The sequence below is a fragment of the Globicephala melas genome, chromosome 2, assembly GCF_963455315.2.
Source record: "Globicephala melas chromosome 2, mGloMel1.2, whole genome shotgun sequence".
NCBI lineage: Eukaryota > Metazoa > Chordata > Mammalia > Artiodactyla > Delphinidae > Globicephala > Globicephala melas.
This window is the reverse complement of record NC_083315.2, coordinates 175,024,789-175,046,367: the sequence shown is the minus strand read 5'-3', so window position 1 is coordinate 175,046,367 and position 21,579 is coordinate 175,024,789. Positions and strand designations below refer to the sequence as shown.

Sequence of the window (21,579 nt, the reverse complement as noted above, 5' to 3'; positions counted from 1 at the left end):
TAACTCTTCTTCAGCTGTCAATGCCATTGAAAAATAAGGATAGTAACTCCGCATAATGAAATCAGACACTAAAAAATCCATCTTAGCCCATTGTTTCAGCCTTTTCTCCTGGTCACATTGGTTAGATACATGTTAACAGGTTAACAGGTTGCCATGTTGAGACAAGAGGTAGAACTGAGTGATTTGTTTTTCTTAAAAACAATCCCTTCCAAGCTAAGTGAAGTCTTTAGGGGCAGGTAAATGCTAAGGAAGAGCAGGTACATGGACGTTCGGCCAATTCTGTCTCTGAACCGCCCAGAGCAGGTGACACCGGATGCCCCGTCCTGGCAGCCCACGGGCACCTGTCACCAGCAACCCTCAAATCACCACACTCACCTGTGCTGCTTAACAACAAAGCCATGGGAAAACCCCAGAGTGAGAATTTTACTGTACAATTTAATGACCTACATTTAAAAAATTGTTCGGTTCATTCATCAAAATTTCAGAACCACATATTTTTATTGATATTTTAAGTACTTCAAGAACGAGTCGTTTCAAACTAGAAGTGTGCCTGGCAGGGCCTGGATGGCCACAGGGATGGGTGACAAGGGCTCAGGGCCCACGGGGGAAGCTGGTGGGCGCCCAGGGCCCCTGTGTGCTCATCTGCAGGACACGTGAGCTTTTCCTGGCATTCTCAACTCTCACATGTGTCTTAATGACTTCGAGACGCTGCCTGGGGGCAGGGAGAGAGCAGATCCAATGGAACCCCTCAGACTAGCACTGCTTGCAGGTAGAGCGCAGGCATCTGGGATAAAGACCCGAGACGACAGTGCACATCTCTGCACTTTACTTACTCCTCACCCACCTGGGGGTCTTGGGAAGTGAACCCATTACTGACACAGGTGAGGAGACAGGCTCCGGGGTCACACGGCTGGGGACCTGCCCAGCGGATCTGCCCCGTCCGTCCCGGTGTTTACATGACACAGTCCCCTGTCTCAAGCCTGCTCCATCAGCTGTCAACTCAGAGAAACTCGGAACCAGGGCACTGGATGCAAACTACGTAGGAGGCACTACCCAGCGCAAAACAGTGACAAAACAATTTATTAAAAACCAAGAATACCTTGTCTTTGCTGATGCCTTCTCGACACGCAGTGCATTTCGGGCTGGAGGAGCTGAGGGGAAACACACAGTAAATGTGTTAGAGTGAAAGCCACCTTCTCATCTGAACCCACTGGATACGGTGAACCGTTCACTTTAGGGTCATGTCTGCCGTGCGAAGCTCAGAGCAACCACCAGAGCTTCAGGATGCCCCGGTGAATCTGGTTTAAATACGGTTTAAATAGGAGAAAAGGGTTAAAATTCTTTTCTTAATAGTAATTTTTCATAAGGAAGTTTTTAAGCAGAACAGCTTAGATCAGTCCCTCTTGGAAAGTCCCTTTCAATTAAAGGTGAGATTTTATTTCAGAAACCAAAAGCAGCTCTCTGTGAAGGGCTCTTCAGCGTGAGTGTCCACAGCCCTCGGGAAAGCCTCTGAACGGCTCTGCTTTATAAGCACAGTCAGGGCTTTCTCCACAGGCTATTTCCTTCACAGTGTATTGAAAGGAAGATGCAATTCCGTGGACTTGAACCATGTGGGGATTTAAAGCTGACCCTGTCTAAAGAAACCACTGGTCTCCTACATTATTCTTGTCCCCAAACTCAGGACACCAGCCACTGCTCCCACGCTGCCCTGTTTTGGACTTGATTCTCACCCCATCCCGGGCCTGGAAACCACCTCCTAGAGATTAAAAATAAAAACTAATTTTGAGCGCTCCCTACTGCCAGGGCCCCTGCCCTAGACAGCCTAAAGGCGCCAGGAGTCCAGGCCAGGGAGCGGCAGCAGAGGCTTCAGGAGCAGGGGGCAGGTGGGCACGCGTGCACTGGGGCCCTGCGGAGGGGCAGGAGGGCCGAGGGTCGGTGCAGGAGGAAATCAACGCGTTTTAAAATAAAAGCTCACTCATTCAGCCTACGTTAATATGGAGCTTGTGCCAAACTGTTTTAATCATGGGGATCTTTTCACACCCTTAGACCCCGGGGCTGAGTGGCATCTGGGCGGGATCCCCTGACACCTACAGAACACAGAACAGGAGGAGCTCAAGAAGCAAAGAAGGGCCGAAACCAGCAGAGCAACAGCCCCCGGCCGCTTCCGCGGCGCCAGAGTGCAGGGAAATCAGGTGCTCTGAGCCTGCTCTGCCATCACTAAGCTCCAACCAAGAGTTATTTTACCCACAAGTTGGCGAAGCTGAGTTCACTGTTGGGGACGAGTGGATAAGAGCACAGCGGGAAGTACCCAAAGGAGGGTGCCGGGAGGGAGGCTGAGCTCAGCGGTGGGTCTAGAAGAGCAGCGGGCAGCCTTGCCGGCCCTTGTCCGCTGCTGGGGACCCAGGCTGAGCACAGTGCCTGGCACCCCACTCAGGAAATAACTGTGGGATGAACAAAGGTGCTCTCTCAGCCAACGTTAGCTCTGCTGTAAAACTCCAGCCTCTCTGACACCCGTGATTCTAAATGGCATCAATGCCCAGCTGACACCCGTGAGGGCTGCTGCGGATTCCCTGACGCTCACTGGATTCTCCTCAGCTTCGGCCTGGCCCACCCCTCCCATCACCCTGTCCCCCAGTCCCAGCCTCCAGGCGCTTGCCCCAAAGGGCCCCACCGTCATTTGCAGATGGGACGTCTCCTCCCCATACTTGGCCACGCAGATGGAGACCGGGCACCGGGGCCGAGACCTCGCTGGAGAAGCTGGGCAGGGGCCCCCTGAGTCTGCGGGCCAGGCCCCGGTCCCCTGCGTTGGGGCACCCACCTGAGCAGGGCGCCCATGCAGGTCTCGCAGAAGCGGTGTCCGCACTCGGTCTGCTTGGGGTTGCAGAGCACCAGGCGGCACTTCTCGCACTTGTACTTGTCCTCCACGGCCTTCACGAAGCGCTCCTTGTAGCCCCCCTGCTCGGGGACCAGGACGGCAGGCCCGGCGCCACGGTCGGGGTGCAGCTTCAGTGGGGGGTTGGCTGGCAGGGTGCCGGCTGCGTCCAGCTTTTTACTCGGCTCCATCCTGCGGGGGGCGGGGGGGGGGGCGTCCATCAGAGACACACGCCGGGAGGCACAGGGTGCTGACGGGAGGCCCGGGAGAGCCAGTACGTGCGCTCTCCTTCAGCCTCGAGGACACACGGGTGCCCTTCCAGCCTCCAGCACCTGACGGAGCAGGACGCCGCCATCAGACACATCTCCCACCCAAGGACCTGCTACAAGGTGCAAACTGCATTATCAAGGCCCTTTAACTTAAAATACAGATGATACTCTGCCGTAACTTTAAATTCTATGCATCACTCTGATGTCCTGGCTGGAGCCGCAGCTGCTCTCAGCTGATTTCATTTCCTTGTGAGCCTCGCTGCGCTGCCAGGTGATGCGACCCAACCCAGGGCAGTGTCACCGCGGAGCCCAAGGCCGGACCCGCTTCTCTCACCAGCGATGGCGCCTCCCTCGGGGTCCTTCGCACTCTGCCCGCCCAAGGGCCCCTGCACTGAGCCCATGCCCTGCAGTCTTGGGAGGTGCTTCCTGGGTTTGTGGGGACCCCGTGCCCGGCGTGGGCCGGTGGAGGGGACGCCGGGCTGGGTCTCCACGCCCTCTGCCTTCTGGGAGCGCACAGGTGGCTGGTCCCCACCTGCGAGTCCCCATCGCCAGGCAAAGTAGGGGGTGCCTGGAGACCAGCCACAAAGGCCCCAGGCCCAGCAGCCTCGGCAGCAGCGCACCTGGTGGCCCTGCAGAGAAGGTTCTTTCACAGCTCACCAGGCCTCTCAAGACTGCGCTGTGCTTCTGCTCAATTCATCTATTTCTGCTGCTGACAAAAATAAGGGCCAAATTCTTTCTCCTCACAAGGTTGTGGGCATCCGCCCGCGTCCCCACCCTGCCCTCCTCAGCCTGAGGCTCCTCGCCAGCCGGGCCCGGCCGGGCCGCAGACTCGGGTTCTGCGGGAACCAGGGCGCACCCCACCCTAGACCCCAGGGTGCCCAGGCGGGCTGCGGGCAGAGCCCAGCTCCCCCAGCCTCATTCCTCACGCCACCTCTTCCTGCCTCTCCATGGGGCTGAGGGAACGAACGTTTCATAGCTGGGATGTGTAGGAACCACACAGGCAGCAGTACATGTGACACGTAAATGACCTGGTGTTCCAGCCACACTTGGGTTCCTTTTAACAAAATAGCACATTATCGTGCAAAGTGTGGGAGCCTCCTATGAAATCTATTTGTGAAACCAAAACAAAGAAGATTTCAAAATGACCCCAAAAGGCCAGCAACCCTTTGCTCACCAACTTGTTGATTAGAATCCTGTTCATCAAGATGCTAAGTAGGAAGGTGCCCGTCAGGGAAAAGGGTCAACCAGGAGCCGACCTGCTGCCACTGGCCGCCCCCCTGCCCTTCTGCAGAGGCTGTCCCTGGCTCCACAGCTCCCTGCCGGCAACGCCCCTCCCACCTCCTAAGGGAGGCCCACCCTGGTCAGCCCCCACACCCCACCCCTTGGTCCGTCCTCCTAAGACTGCTGGTTTATGGTTTAGTCACTGCCTATCTCCCTGTGGCAGGACGCAAGCTCCCCAGCAACGCGGGTTTGGATCTGTTCTGCTGACTGACAAACACCAGGCACCTGGAATCGCTAGTGTCTGATGGGTAGAAGGTTCTCATCTTATCTCAACTCAAAAATACACATTTGTTGAGTTAACAAATAGAGGGAAAGGTGAGGTCTGAGCCACTCATACCAAACTGTTTCTGTGAAACCAGAAAAAAAAAAAAAACAGGAAAAGAAAACTCCTCAGATTTCACAGCTGATCTCACAGCTTCATACCTTGCTTAGATTATAAGCTGCTTGCAACTTTGGTTTAGTATTTTACCCTATAGTGCGCAAAGAAGCCGTGTGTTCAATAAAGTTTTTAGTGAGAAATGTTTGATTCTTTGGAGGTGAATTCCTAGTTCAAATATGAGAGACAATTACCTCAAGATCAAGTTAATGACAAATAATAAATGTTCCTTTACCTATAACACGTCATACTCTGTATAGACAAATGAAGAATATAGTTTTAGATCCTTGGTTTTATAGGCTGCTTAAGATAAGCGAACGGATGCAAGCATCCCAAGAACATAAGGAGAACGTCACAGCAGCCTGTCCTGAACGGCAGAGCACAGCCTGCGGCCAGCAGGTGTGCCAGGACTCACCTGGAATGTGAGGCGCTGACGTGGGTAGCTCTGCAGCGGGCCCCAGGGGCCTCTCACAGTCCTGCTCAGGGTCCCGCATCCTGGCCCATGCACGGCCCGCTCCTGAGCTAAGCTGCTGGCTGGAGAACGAGCCTTTGGGGAAGGAGGGAAAGAGGCCCTACAGTGCTTAGACAGCACGAACAAGAAAAATACCAGACCTCCTTTACCTAATATTCACAAGTAAGGACGGAGAAAACTATCTAAACGTGAAATGTCCAGAACAGGCAAATCCACAGAGACACAGAGTAGATGCTCGGTTGCCAGGGGCTGGGGGGAGTCGGTGCACCTACGAATGGGAACAGGGCTTCCTGGGGTGATCACAGTGTTCCGGAATTGGATACTGGGGACGACGGCACCTTCTGTGAATATACTAGAAACCACTGAACTGGACACTTTAAAGGGGTGAATGTTATGGTATGTGAATTATATTTCAATTTAAAATCTAACCAAGAATATTACCAAGTAACTGTTTAAGATGGTTGGTTCCATTTGGGTTTGGTTAATTCGTGACATTTATACATAGTGTCATACACTTTAAAATGTAAGACTAAAACAAAAGTGGAGGGCTTCCCTGGTGGCGCGGTGGTTGGGAGTCCGCCTGCCGATGCAGGGGACGCGGGTTCGTGCCTCGGTTCGGGAAGATCCCACATGCCGTGGAGCGGCTGGGCCCGTGAGCCATGGCCGCTGAGCCTGCGTGTCCGGGGCCTGTGCTCCACAACGGGAGAGGCCACGGCAGTGAGAGGCCCGCGTACCGGAAAAAAAAAAAAAAAAAAAAAAAAAACCCAAAAGTGGATATGCCTGATGCTGTGGGCAGTGCCTGACACATGAGGGGACAGTAAGATTTCTTTGTAACAACAGCACCCGCTCACAGAGAAAACAACAACTAGACACGGGGGTAACGTGTAAGTACCAGATTCCGGGACTGCAACCACCCAGAGGCAGACGCTCCCCTGGGTGTTCAGTGCGACTGTGCAGGTGTCCAAAAACAGCGAATGCACACAGAGGAAAACGTGTCTCTCACCAGCTGTGCTGTACACGCAAACTAACCTACAGCTCTTCCCTCGTCACCTACAGTGTATCCTGGGCACTTTTCCACATCAGCAGGTAAAGATGCACCTCGTTACCGTGAAGGGCTGCACAGCACTCCACTGCGTGGTTTACCAGCTCTACTCATGGCGAGCTAGGCTGGGTTTGCTTTATATTATAAACAAACTGCAGTGAGCACTCCTGAATGCATCTTTGTACATCTAGGCAAGCACACAGCAACCCAACTGCTGGGTCAAAGATGATGTGCATTTTAAAATACATAATCACCGCTCGGGATTTCCCTGGTGGTGCAGTGGTTAAGAATCCGCCTGCAGAATCCGCCTGCAGGGAACACGGGTTTGAGTCCTGGTCCGGGAAGATCCCGCATGCCACAGAGCAACAAAGTCCGTGCGCCACAACTACTGAGCCTGCGCTCTAGAGCCTGCGAACCACAACTACTGAGCCTGCATGCTGCAACTACTGAAGCCCGCGTGCCTAGAGCCCGTGCTCTGCAACAAGAGAAGCCACCGCAATGAGAAGCCAGTGCACTGCAATAAAGAGTAGCCCCTGCTCGCCACAACTAGAGAAAGCCCGCGTGCAGCAATGAAGACCCAATACAGCCAAAAAATAAATTAAAAAAAAAAGAACAGACTAGTGAGTGATGTCAGTGAAAAGGGCTCAGTAAGGAATTCCAAAAGTCCATCCTTCAATAAAAGCAAGAAAAAAGTTGGCAAACTCTGTCAGAAACAACTTTTGTGGAACTCTAAAGACTAACCAAAAGCTTGCAACATTCAGAGGAACACTTAATCAAGCGAAGCCTTGGCAAGAACAAGTGAGCTCTGTGGCATTTTACCTTACCCTGGTCCCATCCCCCAAGAGGTAGTGGCCTGGAAGATAAAAGTCTGCAATCCCAGTACAGGTACTTGGTGGGGGGCTGGGGGTGGGTGGGTGGAGCAGAACAGATCTCATTTGCAAAGGATTTCACTAGTAGGTTATGACCCATCTGGTGGCTCCCAAGAAGACCAGCTGAAATGGCTTGCCTTTACTTCACCGAACTCAGGACTCTCCCAGCGCTGAGGCAGCTACTGGTAGGGGGCAGGGGGTGTATACTGAAAACCTCTACAGACAAATGTATTAGTTGCTGATGGCTGGGGCAACCAGTCACAGCTGAGGCAAATGATAGAGAAACCAACAGGCTGACAGGAAATGCTGGGAAATAAGGGCTTTGAGAAGCACCAGCATGTTCCTGGGGTTCTAGAAGGCCAAGCACATGCCCAGGGCTGTGTGCACACTCAGGGAAGGCCTGAGAAGACTCTAAGGTCTCACCCCTGGCTGACCTTCAGGTTCCGCACAAGCAGGAAGTGAATGCTAAGGCAAAGCTGTCCACTGCCTGGCTGAGCGCTGAAAACATACCCCAATACTCATACAGACCCTGTCTGAAGAGACTCAGAGATAATTCTGGTTCCAGGCACTTAAGGAAATCTCTGTCTGATTACTAGCTGACTACTATACTATTACAAAATTAGCTCCAAGAAATTATTATGCACACAATAACTATAACAAGCAGCAACAAATACTGGGGAGAATCTAATTTCCAGATTTGCCATATTATACTATTCAACATATCCATTTTCAACAAGAAAACTACAAGTCAGGCAAAGAAATAAGGAAGTGTGGCCCAGGAAAAAAAGCAAGCAACAGAAACTGTCTAGGAGGAAACCCAGACATTAGACTTATAAAGACTTTGAATCATTGATTTTATGTGAGTTCAAAGAGATAAAGGAAACTTTGTCCAAAGAAGTAAAAGAAACCATCAGGGACTTCCCTGGTGGTGCAATGGATAAGACTCTGCACTCCCAATGCAGGGGGCCCAGGTTTGACCCCACATGCATGCTGTAACTAAGAGTCTGCATGCCACAACTAAGGAGCCCACAAGCCACAACTAAGGAGCCCACGTGCTGCAACTAAGGAGCTGGTGAGCTGCAACTAACGGGCTCACCTGCCACTATGAAGACCTGGCACAACCAAATAAATAAATAAATATTTTTTTTAGAAATTAAAAAAAAAAAGAAACCATCAGAACAATGTCTCATGAAATAGAAAATATCAATAAAGAGAAAATTTTAAAAGGAACCAAATGGAGATTCTAGAGTTGAAGAGCACAATAAAAGAAATGAAAAATTCAATAAAGGGGCTCAACAGGAGAACCAAGCAGGCAGAAGAAAGAATTAGAGAACCTGAAGGCAGGTCAATTGAGATTTGAAGATAAGATAGTTGAGTTTATCCAGTCTAAGTAACAGAAGGAAAAAATAATAAAGAAAAATGAAAGGAGCTTTAAAGACCTGTGGGGCAACATCAATCATACCAACATATACATTATGGTAGTCCCAGAAAGGAGAGGACGGAGAGAAAAAGGTGGAAAGAATACTTGAAAAGGTAATGGACAAAAATTTCCCATATTTGATGAAAAATATTAATCTGCACATCCAGGAAGCTCAACAAACTCCACGCAGGATAAACTCAAAGAGATCTACACTAATACACGTTATAATTGAATGGATGGAAGACAGAAAGAATTCTGAAAGCAGCAAGAGAAGTGACTCCTTACATAAAAGAATTTCCTCAATAAGATTAACAGTTGATACCTTATCAGAAACCATGGAGGACAGAAGACAATGGGATGATATATTTGAAGGGCTGAAAGAAAAAAATATCAATTAAGGATCCTCTATCCAACAAAACTATGTTTCAAAAATGAAGGAGAGGGGCTTCCCTGGTGGTGCAGTGGTTGAGAGTCCGCCTGCCGATGCAGGGGACACGGGTTCGTGCCCGGTCCGGGAAGATCCCACATGCCGCGGAGCGGCTGGGCCCGTGAGCCATGGCCGCTGAGCCTGCGCGTCCGGAGCCTGTGCTCCGCAACGGGAGAGGCCGCAACAGTGAGAGGCAAGTGTACCACAAAAAAAAAAAAAAAAAAAAAAGAAGGAGACTCTCAACAAAGTACTAGAAAACTAAACCCCAAAGCATATTAAACGTATTATACACCACAACCAAGTGAGATTTGTCCAGGGAAGCAAGAGTGGTTTAATATAAGAAAAATCAATCAATGTAATATACCACAGAAATAGAGCAAGGGGAAAAAACTACATGATCATCTCAATTGGTATAGAAAAAACATCTGACAAAACCAAACTCCCTTTCATTATAAAAACCCTTAGGAAACTAGGAATAAAAGGGAACTTCCTTGACATGATAAAGGATATCTATGAAAAACCCACCACATTTAATGGTGAAAGACTGAAGGCTTTTGCACTAAGATCAGGAAGAAGGGAAGGATGCATGCTTTCACCACTGCTATTTAATATATACTCTGAAAGTTCTATCCAGAGCAATTAGGCAAGAAAACTAAATAAAGCCATCCAAATTAGAAAGAAGGAAATAAAACCATCTCTGTTCATGGATGATATGATCCTATATTTAGAAAATCCCAAAGAATTCTCAAGAAAAGCAACTAGAACTAATAAGTGAATTCATCAAAGTTGCAGGGTACAAAGACCAACAAAGAGACATCATTTGTGTTTCTATACAACAGGAACAAACAATCTGAAAAGTAAAGTTAAAAAGCAATTCCATATACAATAGCATCCAAACGAATAAATTACCTAGGAATAAATTTAACCAACAAGGGGAGATATGTGTTCACAATTGCTGAAGGAAATTAAAGAACACGCCATTAAATGGCAAGATACTTGTTTGCTCCAAAACAAATCTATGTACACGGATTGGAAGATAATATTATTATGATGGCAATACTACTTGTGATGGTTAATTTTTTATGTCAACTTCTCTGGGCCACAGGGTGCCTAGATATTTGGTCAAACATTATTCTGGATGTTTCTGTGAGAGTGTTGGATGAGATTAACATTTAAATTAGTAGACTAAGTAAAGCAGATTGCCCTCCCTAATGTGGGTGAGCCTCCTATTCAGTCAAAGGCCTGAATAGGAACAGAACAAAAAGGCTGACCCTCTCTCAATTAAGGAAGATTCTTTCTTCCTGTCTTCAAACTGAGACACTGGCTTTTTTCCTGCCTTCAAACTCAAACTGATGTCAGCTCTTCCTGGATCTTGAGCCTGGCTTTTGGATAGGAACTATGCCTTTGTCTCGCTTGGTTTCAGGCCTTCAGACTCAGACTGGAACTAAGCCACTGGGTCTCCTAGTTGCCAACTTACTCTGCATATCTTGGGACTTGCCTGTCTCCATAATTGTGTGAGACCCAATTCCTTATAATAAATATCTCTACACACACACACACACACACACCCTTATTGGTTCTGTTTCTCTGGAGAACGCTAACTAATATAGTACACAAAGCCATCTACAGATTCAGTGCAATCCCTATTAAAATTCCAGTGGCCTTCCTTTTACAGAAATGAAAAACCTGATCCTAAAACTCACAAGGAACTGCAAAAGAGCAAAACCGTATTGAAAAAAAAAAATAAAGTTGAACGACTCACACTTCTCAAACTTACTGCTTCAGAACGGCCTACAAAATGACAGTAATCAAAACAGCGTAATATTAGCATAAGGACAGGCATGTGGACCAATGGAATAGAACTGAGAGCCCAGAAGTAAACCCATACATCTGTGGCCAAATGATTTTTGACAAGGATGTCAAGACCATTTAGTTGGAAAAAAATAGTCTTTGAAACAACTGGGTAACCGGGCAGAAGAATGAACTTGGACCCCTATCTCACTCCATACACACAAACTAACTCAAAATGGATGAACAACTAAAATGTAAGAGCTAACACCATAAAACTCTTAGAAGAAAGCATAGGGGTAAATTTTAATGATGCTGAATTTGGCAAAGGATTTTTAGATATGACACCAAAAGCACAAGCAACAGAGAAAAAGTAAGATAAAAGTGGCCTCACCAAATCTGAAAACTTTTGTACATAAAAGGACACTATTAAGAATGAGAAAAGGGGCTTCCCTCATGGCACAGCAGTTAAGAATCCGCCTGCCAACGCAGGGGACATGGGTTCGATCCCTGGTCTGGGAAGACCCCACTGCCATGGAGCAGCTAAGCCCGAGCACCACAACTACTGAGCCTGCGCTCTAGAGACCATGAGCCACAACTACCGAAACCACGAGCCTCAGCTACTGAAGCCCGCGTGCCTAGAGCCCGTGCTCCGCAAGAAGAGAAGCCACGACAATGAGAAGCCCGCGCACCAAAATGAAGAGTAGCCCCCGCTCACTGCAACTGGAGAAAGCCCATGCGCAGCAACGAAGACCCAATGTAGCCAAAAATAAATAAATAAATAAAACAAATTTAAAAAAAATTTTTAAGAATGAGAAAAGACAACCAAAAAAATGGGAGAAAATCTCTGCAAATTACATATCTGATGGGGTCTAGTGGCCAGAAATACACAAAGAACTCTGACAGCTCAACAACAATTAAAAAATGGGCAAATGATGTGAATAAACATTTCTCCAAGGAAAACACAGAAATAGCCAATAAGCACACGAAAAGATGTTTAACGTCATCCGTCACTCGGGAAATACAAATCAAAACCACGGTGAGTTACCACTTCAAACCCACCAGGATGGGTATAATTTTTTTTAAAAAAGGTAAAATAACAAGAATTGGTGAGGATGTGGAGAAACTGGAACCTTATATATTGCTGGTGGAAACAAAATGGTTCAGTTTTTGTGGAAAACATTTTCGCAGTTCTTCAAAAAGTTAAACATGAAATTACCATGACCCAGCAATTCCACTCTTAGGTATATACCCAAAAGAACTGAAAACAGGTACTCAAACCATACCCACACACATGGTTACAGTAGTACCATTCACAGTACTCAAAAGACAGAAACAACCCAAATGTCCATCAACAGATGAATGGGTAAACAAAATATGAGATAAATATTACTCGCCATAAAAAGAAATGACGTGATGATAGAGGCTCTAACATGGATGAACGTGGAAAACATTATGCTAAGTGAAAGATGTCAGAAACAAAAGGACACATACTGTATGACTGCATTTATCTGCAATATACAGAATAGGTAAATCCACAGAGACAGAAAGCAGCTTGGCGGCTGTCCAGGGGATAAGGAGAAGGACAATGAGGACTGCCTGCTCAATGGGGAAGGGGTTTCCTTTCGAGGAATGAGAACGTTTGGGACCATAGAGAGGTTGTGATTATACAACACTGTGAATGTACTATATGCCACTGAATTGTTCACTCTGAAATGGTTAATTTGGGACTTCCCTGGCGGTCCAGTGGTTAAGACTTTGCCTTCCAATGCAGGGGGTGAGGGTTCGATCCCCCTGGTCGGGGAGCTAAGACCCCACATCACTCATGGCCAAAAAACCAGAACGTAAAACAGAAGTAATACTGTAACAAATTCAATGAAGACTTTTTAAAAATGGTCCACATCAAAAAATCTTTAAAATGGTTAATTTTATGTTCTGTCAATTTTATGTCAATTTAAAAATTATTAAAAAAACTGACCATCATGAGATACTACTTCACAGCTATCAGGATGGCTGTGATTGAAAAAAATGGAAAATTACATGCTGGTGAGGATATGAAGAAATTGGAACCCTCAAACATTTCTGAACATAAAATGGTTCATCATCCATAGAAAACACTTTGGCAGTTCCTCAGAAAGCTAAACACAGAGTTACCACATGACCCAGCAATTCTCCTCTTGCGTATAAACCCAAGAGAAGTGAAAACATATGTTTACACGAAGACTTGTACATGAATGTTCATAGCAGCAATATTTGTAATAGACAAAAAATATTAACATTCCAAATGTCCATCAAGAGATAGCGGGATAAACAAAATTTATAAGTATCTATACATTGTACTATTATTTAGCCATAAAAAAATGAAGTCCTGATACATGTTACAACATGAATGAACCTTGAAAACGGTTATGCTAAGTAACAAAAGTCAGAAACAAAAGGCCACATATCATATAAGTCCATATGTGTGAAATGTCCAGAACAAGCAAATCCACAGAGACGAGAAGTAAGTAAGTGGTTGTCAGAGGCTGGGGCAAGGGGAGAATCATACAGAGTGACTGTGTGGAGTTCCGTTTGGGGCGATGAAAATGTTCTAGAATTAGACAGTGGTGACGGCCGTATAGCACTGTGAATATACACTAAATAAAAACCGCTGAACTGTACATTTTGAATGGTTTAAATAATGAATTTTTTCATGATAAAAAACTGTAAAAAATTTTTAATGAAAAATAAAATGTCTAAGGAGCTTAGACACTCCAATCTCTTTCTTCATCACAGAGCCTGATAACCACTCCTCACTAACCCCAGCCAAAAAATAATAATAGCAGTAACAACATAAAAACATGGCGAGCACATTTAAACGTGATGTCATATAATTCTGTTCATATTTAGATCCAAAGAATTTGACATCATCGCACGTATTTTAATAGAAAAATTAGAAGTGGAAAGGAGTAAAACTATTAGAAGGCAATGAAAAGCTAATTAGTGGCCAAAGGAAAACTGCAAACACCAAACATGGACCCCACTGAATGCCAGTGTAGACGGTAAATGAGTGTCCACTGGAGTCAGCCACCTCTTGATCCTCGGCCGGAACAACAATATCTGCTATACGTGCAGTGACAAGAGCTAATACCATGTTCAAAGACCCCCAAACTAAAAACCACTGTTAAAAAAAAAAAAAGTTCCTTGGTTCTTATTATAATTCTCTAAAACAAACATATAAAATTGAAATGTTAATTTTTCCTAAAATACCTGTGATGGTTATTTCTAATCTACAACTGCATCTGGTCATTCACACCAACCTGGAGGTGGGCCAGGAATCACACGTGTACCCCACACGGAGGCCGATCACCAGAAGGGGCGGTAAACAAGCAAAGCCACATCTTTGGAAGCTTCCAAAATGGGGGACTGTGGAAACCTTTGAGTAGATTGCTTGATTAAAATATAAATACCTTTATTTCACTTATTTATATGTGGGTATAAAAATAGTTAAATTCTACCTTAATCCTAAAGTTTAGATGTAACAATTATAGGTTAATGAAATTCTATAATATTTATAATAATGATTGTGTTGATGAAGAAAAACTATGTGAACTCAGTCAAATGCCTTAAGGAGATGGTGGAGGGGGCAACTTTTAGGGACCTACAACAAACTAAATGTTTAACAGCCTGACTGCAGAAGCAGCTCAGAGGTTACGGCACCCACAGACTGGACACACATGCCTCTGGTTAGCACCCTGGGCCACTGCCAATACCTCACTTTCCCACCCTCATTCTAGCATCAGGTTTGGAAAGAGGATGCCTGCTTCCACACACATAAAGAAAAATGTTCTGCTGAATAGTAACAACAGATACACTAGGCAAAGAGAGTGCAAAGGAAGCTACAGTGAAGGGAAAGTATGCGACCAAGGAACAGCACCCGAGTCAGTGTGCTCTGAGGAACCGAACAGGAGGCAAGACCAGAAGCCCCAGGAAGCAGTGGCCTCGGAGCTGGTGTCCTGGGCCTGCACCACGGACCAGGGCCTGTCACAGAGTCTAGCGTACTCAGTTCTAGAATTCTGATTCTGCAGCTTCCAGTAGAGTAATTACTCTATTATTATATTATTTACTGTTTGCTACATGTTTAGGTATGGATTTACTGTATTTTGAGGCCATATTTTTACCCAAATGAAAAAAGTCTCTATTTGAGAAATTCGTTTCATAAAATTCTAGTTTCTAGCCAGCTACTCAGGAAGTCCTTCTCTCACAGTTGAGGCATATCTGTACTTGGAAATACAGCAAAGAATTGGACTAGATTCCTTTCACTTTCCTCTATGCCTTCATTACCCTAATGATTTATTTTATGTTCCCTACTTTTGTGATTTAAGTTGAGCTACATTTTACTTGGAGATTAGAAACTGGAAACAAATGTACATCTGCTGACAAAAGGGTGTTCCAAGAACTGGAAAGCCCGGGGAAAACCAAAAAAGGGAAGCATCAGATAAACAAAGAAAATGGCTCCTGCCAGCAAGAAAGTACTAAACACAACGAAGATGCAGAAGAACAAGCTCAACATCAAGCCCAGGAGGGAAATTAAAAACATCATCCAAGCGATGCCAATAAAGGGAGAAGGGAGAAAACGACAGACAGACAGGTGTGCCCTGCTGATAAAAAAAGTGTTCTGGCAATCCATATTTATGCAAACATTTCAGCACACTGGCTCTTCTCGTGACACCTGATGCCAAACACTCTGCCGAGGGAGCGAGCGCGTGGCTAACTCGCTGGGAAAGCAAAGACAAGGGGAGACGAGATGCTTATCCAAACAAATAGGCATCTCATAATCACAGATGAAAAGCCCCACATCGGAGACAGAGAGAGGGAGAGAGACAGACGGACACAGGCATGCAGCTGGAAAAGAAGCTGATTAAAACCACAGTATAAAACTTGGTCTTTCCTTTAGGAAAACAATAGCTATTTGAGGCCCAACACTGCCAACAGTGCTTGGTTCAAATGACTTAGGATTTTCAAAAAATCATTCATTCAACTCTGACTATGTGCAAAAAGGCTGTGCCTCTCCTGGCCAAGGGCCAGAGTCCTGCCATCTGGACAGGAAGGCGGGAGAAGAGCTGAGGGCTCCGTCCACCGGACAAGCAACTAAGAGGGGTCCCGCACCTTTCCAAGTGGATGCTGCCCTGAGGCCACGCCGGGCCTGGAGGCTCCTGGGCTGCAGGTTGTGTGATAAGGTTCATTTTCCTGGAGCGTTGACTTTACTGGGAAATATGAGTGAAAAGCATAAAACATGGCCACATTTAGGAGTGGATTACAATATTTAAACCACTTTTAGAATACAACATGGGAATTAAAAAGTCAGTGGCTCTTGGCTCTGTGCTCCTTCTCCATCTCTTTCGCAAATTCTCCCATTCCTACCTGTGGTTGAGAGGCAGGAGCTGTTCAGGTGCTGATCTAGATCCCCTTCTTTCTCCTGCTGGGCAATCAGACCTGCACAGATGAGCCTCTGGCTCTGATCCCCACACTCACTGAGCTTTGAGACGACCCCTCTAACTTTGTCGTACTGCACAGGCGCCTCATGGTCAACACAGCCCAGATGGAATCTGTCATCTTCAGTGCTTCCCATTCCTGTCCAACTCACCTCTCTACCTACTCGGAAACAACCTGCTCCCATCTCAGGGAGTGACACCATCACCTGGTCAGCTGCCTAAGGCAGAACTGTCCCCACCTCCCTGATTCTGACACTCAACCATTCATCAAGACCTGTCGATTCCATGGCCTCCAACCTAATTCCCCATCACCACCGTGGCCTTGGTTACGGGGTGGTCATTCTGTCGCTAGTGAGATGCTCTCAGGTTCATTTTACTCATCTGCAGTCTCTGCCAGCTAAAATAGTCCATCTTGAGCTTCTAGTCCAAGTCTCTCATTTTACACATAAGGAAAACCAGGCCAAGACAAGTGATGCACTTGCAAGGAAGGTCCCAAAATTACTGAGAAATCTGAAATTGGATAAAGAGCAAAATTGATGACATTTATATGCAGGAGAAACATATACTGATTAATGCCAACATATCTTTTAAAGTTAATTTTTTCCTATAGTACAGCCAACACGATGGAATACTATACAGCTGTAAAAAGGATGAGGAGAATCTCTATTTACTGCTATGCTGTGAGCTCATCATATGTTGTTAAAAAAAAAAAAAAAAAAAAGGTGGAGAGGGACTTCCCTGGTGGTCCAGTGGGTAAGACTTCGCACTCCCAATGCAGGGGCCCTCGGTTCAACCCCTGGTCAGAAACTAGATCCCGCATGCATGGCGCAACTAAGAGTTTGCATACCACAACTAAGAAGTCCGCATGCTGCAACTAAAGATCCCACGTGCCGCAACTAAGACCTGGCACAGCCTAAATAAATAAATAAAAAATTTTTTAAAAGATGGAGAAGAGCTTGTACTGTATACTACCATTTTCTAAGAAAGAGGGCTGTAGGTATACACACACACACACACACACACACACACACACACACACACACACATACTTATATTACAAATAGACAAACTAAAAACAAAAAAAAAAGTTAACTGTGGAGGAGGGAAGAAACAGGGTACAAAGATCAGGAATGAAAGCTAGATTTCTGAAAATACTTTATTTTGACTTGTAACCATGAAAATATTTTTTATAAACGTCTAACGCAAAATTTAAAAAGAAGCTATTCCTTAAAATAAAAATAAAATAAATGAATCTAACTGTGTAGCAAGTTGGTGGCACACTGAGGAACTGGCTCAGGTGACGCTAAAACTTAACAATTCGGCAGAACATCCCTAGGGATCTACCCTGAGGACAAAAAGAACTGCAGAAAATCTCAAACAGTTTTCAATAATCATACACTGGTTGGTAATACGTTGGTGTTATTATTTTAAAACTATCACGTTTATTTTATAGGTTAAAACAAGTAAGTAATGATGTGAATGTTGTTAGGAACCAAGATTTTCAGCATAAGAGAAAAGACACATCAATACAGAATCAAAGAAGTAAAAACCATATAATCCTGAATTTGAAACAAAAATATCAGTATCAACTCATGATTAAAAAGTGTATTTCCTGGCTGTCCACCAAAAAGGCCCAGGACAATAACCAGCCTTATAGCAACGAGTATCCCTAGTGCCCAGTCTGTGGTCTCAAGGTACCGTTTTCTACAAGAGGGAACCAGAGCTGCTTAGAGAAATAGCCAATTCCAGGTCTGGGGTGAAAAAGTACAAAACGAATCCGAAACATCTTACCATTTCAGAGACCAAGGAAAGGAAGGCTACGGGTCACGTCAAAGGACAAGAAGTCAACTTAAAGAGGCTCCACTGGCAAAAGTGGCACAATCCTAGCATCCATGAGAGTAATAACTGCAATGGATTAAACACACCACATATATTTAAGTTCAGGAGTTTACACTGATACTTAATCCCTGGTCACTTTTGGAGCGGCTATGAGACCATCTCATTATTTTGAGAACCCATAAAGAGAAAGAATCAGGCATTTGTCCTACCTTTCCTATTTGAACTGTCCCTTAGGTTAACCAAACAGTTAGTATTTCAGTGAATCAAGGCAGGGAATTCCCTGGTGGCACAGTGGTTAAGAATCCGCTTGCCAATGCAGGGGACACAGGTTCGAGCCCTGGTCTGGGAAGATCCCACATGCCGCAGAGCAACTAAGCCCATGCGCCACATCTACTGAGCCTGCGCTCTAGAGCCCGTGAGTCACAACTACTGAAGCCCGTGCGCTCTAGGGCCCGCGTGCCACAACTACTGAGCCCACATGCTGCAACTACTGAGCCCGAGCTCCTAGAGCCTGCGCACCGCAACGAAGAGTAGCCCCCACTTGCCGCAACTAGAAAAAGCCCGCACGCAGCAACAAAGACCCAACGCAGCCAAATTAAAAAAACAAAACAAAACAAAAAGGGTAGAGTAAAGGATGAAACTTATCATCATTTACAACCCCTAATGACCGTGAATCCAAGTGCCTCCTGGTGAGGGGACACACCACCACCTCCGAGTGCACGTGCTCAAAGGCTGAGCCAGTCGAACTTCTAGATCTACCTACCACCTCCCAGGAAATAACGGGATAGAAGAATGTGTTCAATGGAAATGGCAAAAGTCAAAACAGGGACACCCCCGACTACAGAACAACCAGCATGGATTTTCCAAAAAAAAAAAATGCAAGGAAGAAAAGGGATAGGGTGGAGCAGTCAATTGATTAACAGAGACTTAAGAGACAGATCAGCTAAATGCAATTGTTTCGACCCTGCTTCAAACAAACTAAAAAAAATTGAGACTACTGGGGGAAATTGAATGGTACTGTGATTATGAATAAAATTTTAAATACCAGTTTTCTTGATACTTATGAATTTATCAAAAATAGCTAGGTATTAAATCTTACTTTGCATGCAAACATTTCAAACCCGTTTCATATTCATTTTTATGTTCTAACATATTAAAGAGTTCTTAATTTCAAGTATAAAATGCCACTCAATCACAAATTAGAGATTAAAACACAGGGTATTTTGTTTCCTTTCAAACTCCTAGAGAAAGACGGTTAAGGAGCAAAAGCAAAAGATGCAATACTCAGCTGGGCAGGCCTCCAGCCTCAAGCCACTGGCACCTTCACTGCAGCGGCATCCTCCGAGGGAAGGCTGGGCCTCAGGGCTTTCAGAGGGCAGGCAGAGATGCATGCCGCTAACCTTGGTTTTCAAACTCATTATCATTACTAAGACATCAGGTGTAATGTCTATCACTTGCAAAGTTTAATGCTGGTTTTAAAAAAAGAAAAAGTCAGATGTACACCAAAATACAGTGCCGTGTAAGCAGAAGACAGTCCAATACACCTGTTATAGAATGAAACTGCTAAAGCCAAAAGTGAGGAAGTTCAGGATGTTTTTGAATTTAATTACTTCACTGTCATGCAAAGCAAACAAGTAACAGCTGAAGAAGGAAATCCACACGAATTAAAATTTTCTAGTGACATACCTGTGTGTCATATGCTGTAAGAAGATGTGTCTAAGCTTGATCAGGCGGGAAGAGATTTCAATAAAGAAAAAGCAAAGCAGCGTCAGCCTTATCCTTCTTCAGATAATGTAGTGGAGTCCCTTACCTAGGAAGTAAGATACGTGGTTAACTCACATGTGGAAAATTTTAAAAACAGAATTTCAAAAATGGAAATTTCTAAAAAATTATAAAGTAAGAAGTTTAGGAGAAAACTTTTTTAACCATCTATATAAACATGTGCTTTGAATTTTCTGCATTTTTTGAGTTGAACATAAATTACAAAGTCTGGATAACTTCGGATTACCTACACATAGAAAAGCACAAGAAACATGTATGTACAGTTTCACAAGGTTATTATGAAAACACTAGTCCAACTACCACCAGACCAAGGAATGGTATACTGTTGCAACCAAAAAAAAGTTGGGTGCCTCTCTCTGATCCCAAACCCTTTCCTCCGCCTCTAAGTAACAACTACCCTAACTGTGGTTATCATTTCGTTGCTTTTCTTTAGATTTATCACCTAGGCACGTAGCTCTGACAGTTTATTTTTGCCAGCTTCTGAATTTTACATAAACATAATCATACAGTGTGTCTTCTTCTGTCTTGCTTTGTTTTTGCTCCATTGTTGTTGCTGGCTCTGTTGTTTGTTTTCATTGCTGTATAATATTCCATCATGCAATATACCACAATTTACTTATCCATTCCCCTGTCCCCTGGGTAATTTCTGCTTTGGAGCAAATATTAGCACTACTGAGATCTTTCTGGCACAGCTATCTTAAGCATATAGGCATATATTCCTCTAGTGTATACACCTACAAGTGTGACTGCTAGATTACTGGGTAAGTGTATATTCAACTCTGCTACATAAGGCCAAACAAACTACTTCCCCAGGCGGTTGTAACAATTTACACTCCCACTCCCACAAGAAGGTATGAGAGAGTTTCTGTTGCTCAACGTTTTCAAAATTTGTCACACTATTTTTAATTCTTGCTAACTGAATGGCTATGCAGTGGTGTCCTAAGAATCCTTTATTATGTAAAATTTTATAATTATTTAGGAGAAAAGCTCATGAAATTTGACAACTGCTCATGAAATTTGACATCTGACAATTGCTGCAATGGAGATTTAATTCTGCAACCAAGCATTCGTTCACTTTTCCGATGGTTACTGCACTCCCATTTCTCACCAGGTGTAACCCCCCCACTCTCAGTCCACCAGCTTCCAGAGACACTGGTTCCAACACCCAGGCACAAGGGGACAGGTGTCAGGGTGGGGGGGGGGCTGGCCAGTAAGAGCAGCCTATTCCCGGCCAGAGTTGTTTCATCTGTGAGCATACAACCCAAGTCAAAATGAATCGAGTCTTTTCTTCCTCCTCTGGGACTTAAAGAGATTTTCATTCTTTCCCAAAGAATCTGAACATGAGCACATGGGAGTGAAGAGGCTTTCTGAGAATAGAGCAAAAATGGAGGAAGATGCTGGGGAAGAAGCTGACTCAACTGCAGCCAGCCCTGAGGCTTTTCAATTAGGTGATCAATAAATCCCCCTTTGCTTGTAACAGCTAAGGTCCAGGGACATCAGAAATAGCCCTCACTGACATCACTCATTATAAAACATGTGTTGTTTTGTTTTGTTTTGCGGTACGCAGGCCTCTCACTGTTGTGGCCTCTCCCGTTGCGGAGCACAGGCTCCACACGTGCAGGCTCAGCGGCCATGGCTCAGGGCCCAGCCGCTCCGCGGCATGTGGGA

The 21,579-nt window shown here is 45.2% G+C and overlaps 1 protein-coding gene across 6 annotated transcripts in view; it reads right to left on the bottom strand.

The window, feature by feature from the left end:
* Positions 1 to 21,579, bottom strand: part of TRAF3 (TNF receptor associated factor 3) — a 111,142-nt gene that overhangs the window by 30,840 nt on the left and 58,723 nt on the right. For 5 of the 6 annotated variants that reach the window (XM_070045009.1, XM_070045008.1, XM_070045011.1 and 2 more), the window contains 3 exons: positions 19,816 to 19,939; positions 2,819 to 3,064; positions 1,100 to 1,151 (listed from right to left, as the gene is read on the bottom strand). In XM_070045009.1, the coding sequence (XP_069901110.1) occupies positions 1,100 to 1,151; positions 2,819 to 3,064; positions 19,816 to 19,826 (309 nt within the window). In that variant the 5' untranslated portion in view covers positions 19,827 to 19,939. Of the gene's footprint in view, positions 1 to 1,099; positions 1,152 to 2,818; positions 3,065 to 5,213; positions 5,346 to 19,815; positions 19,940 to 21,579 lie in introns of all 6 variants that reach the window. The other variant, XM_070045010.1, reaches the window with a different exon arrangement.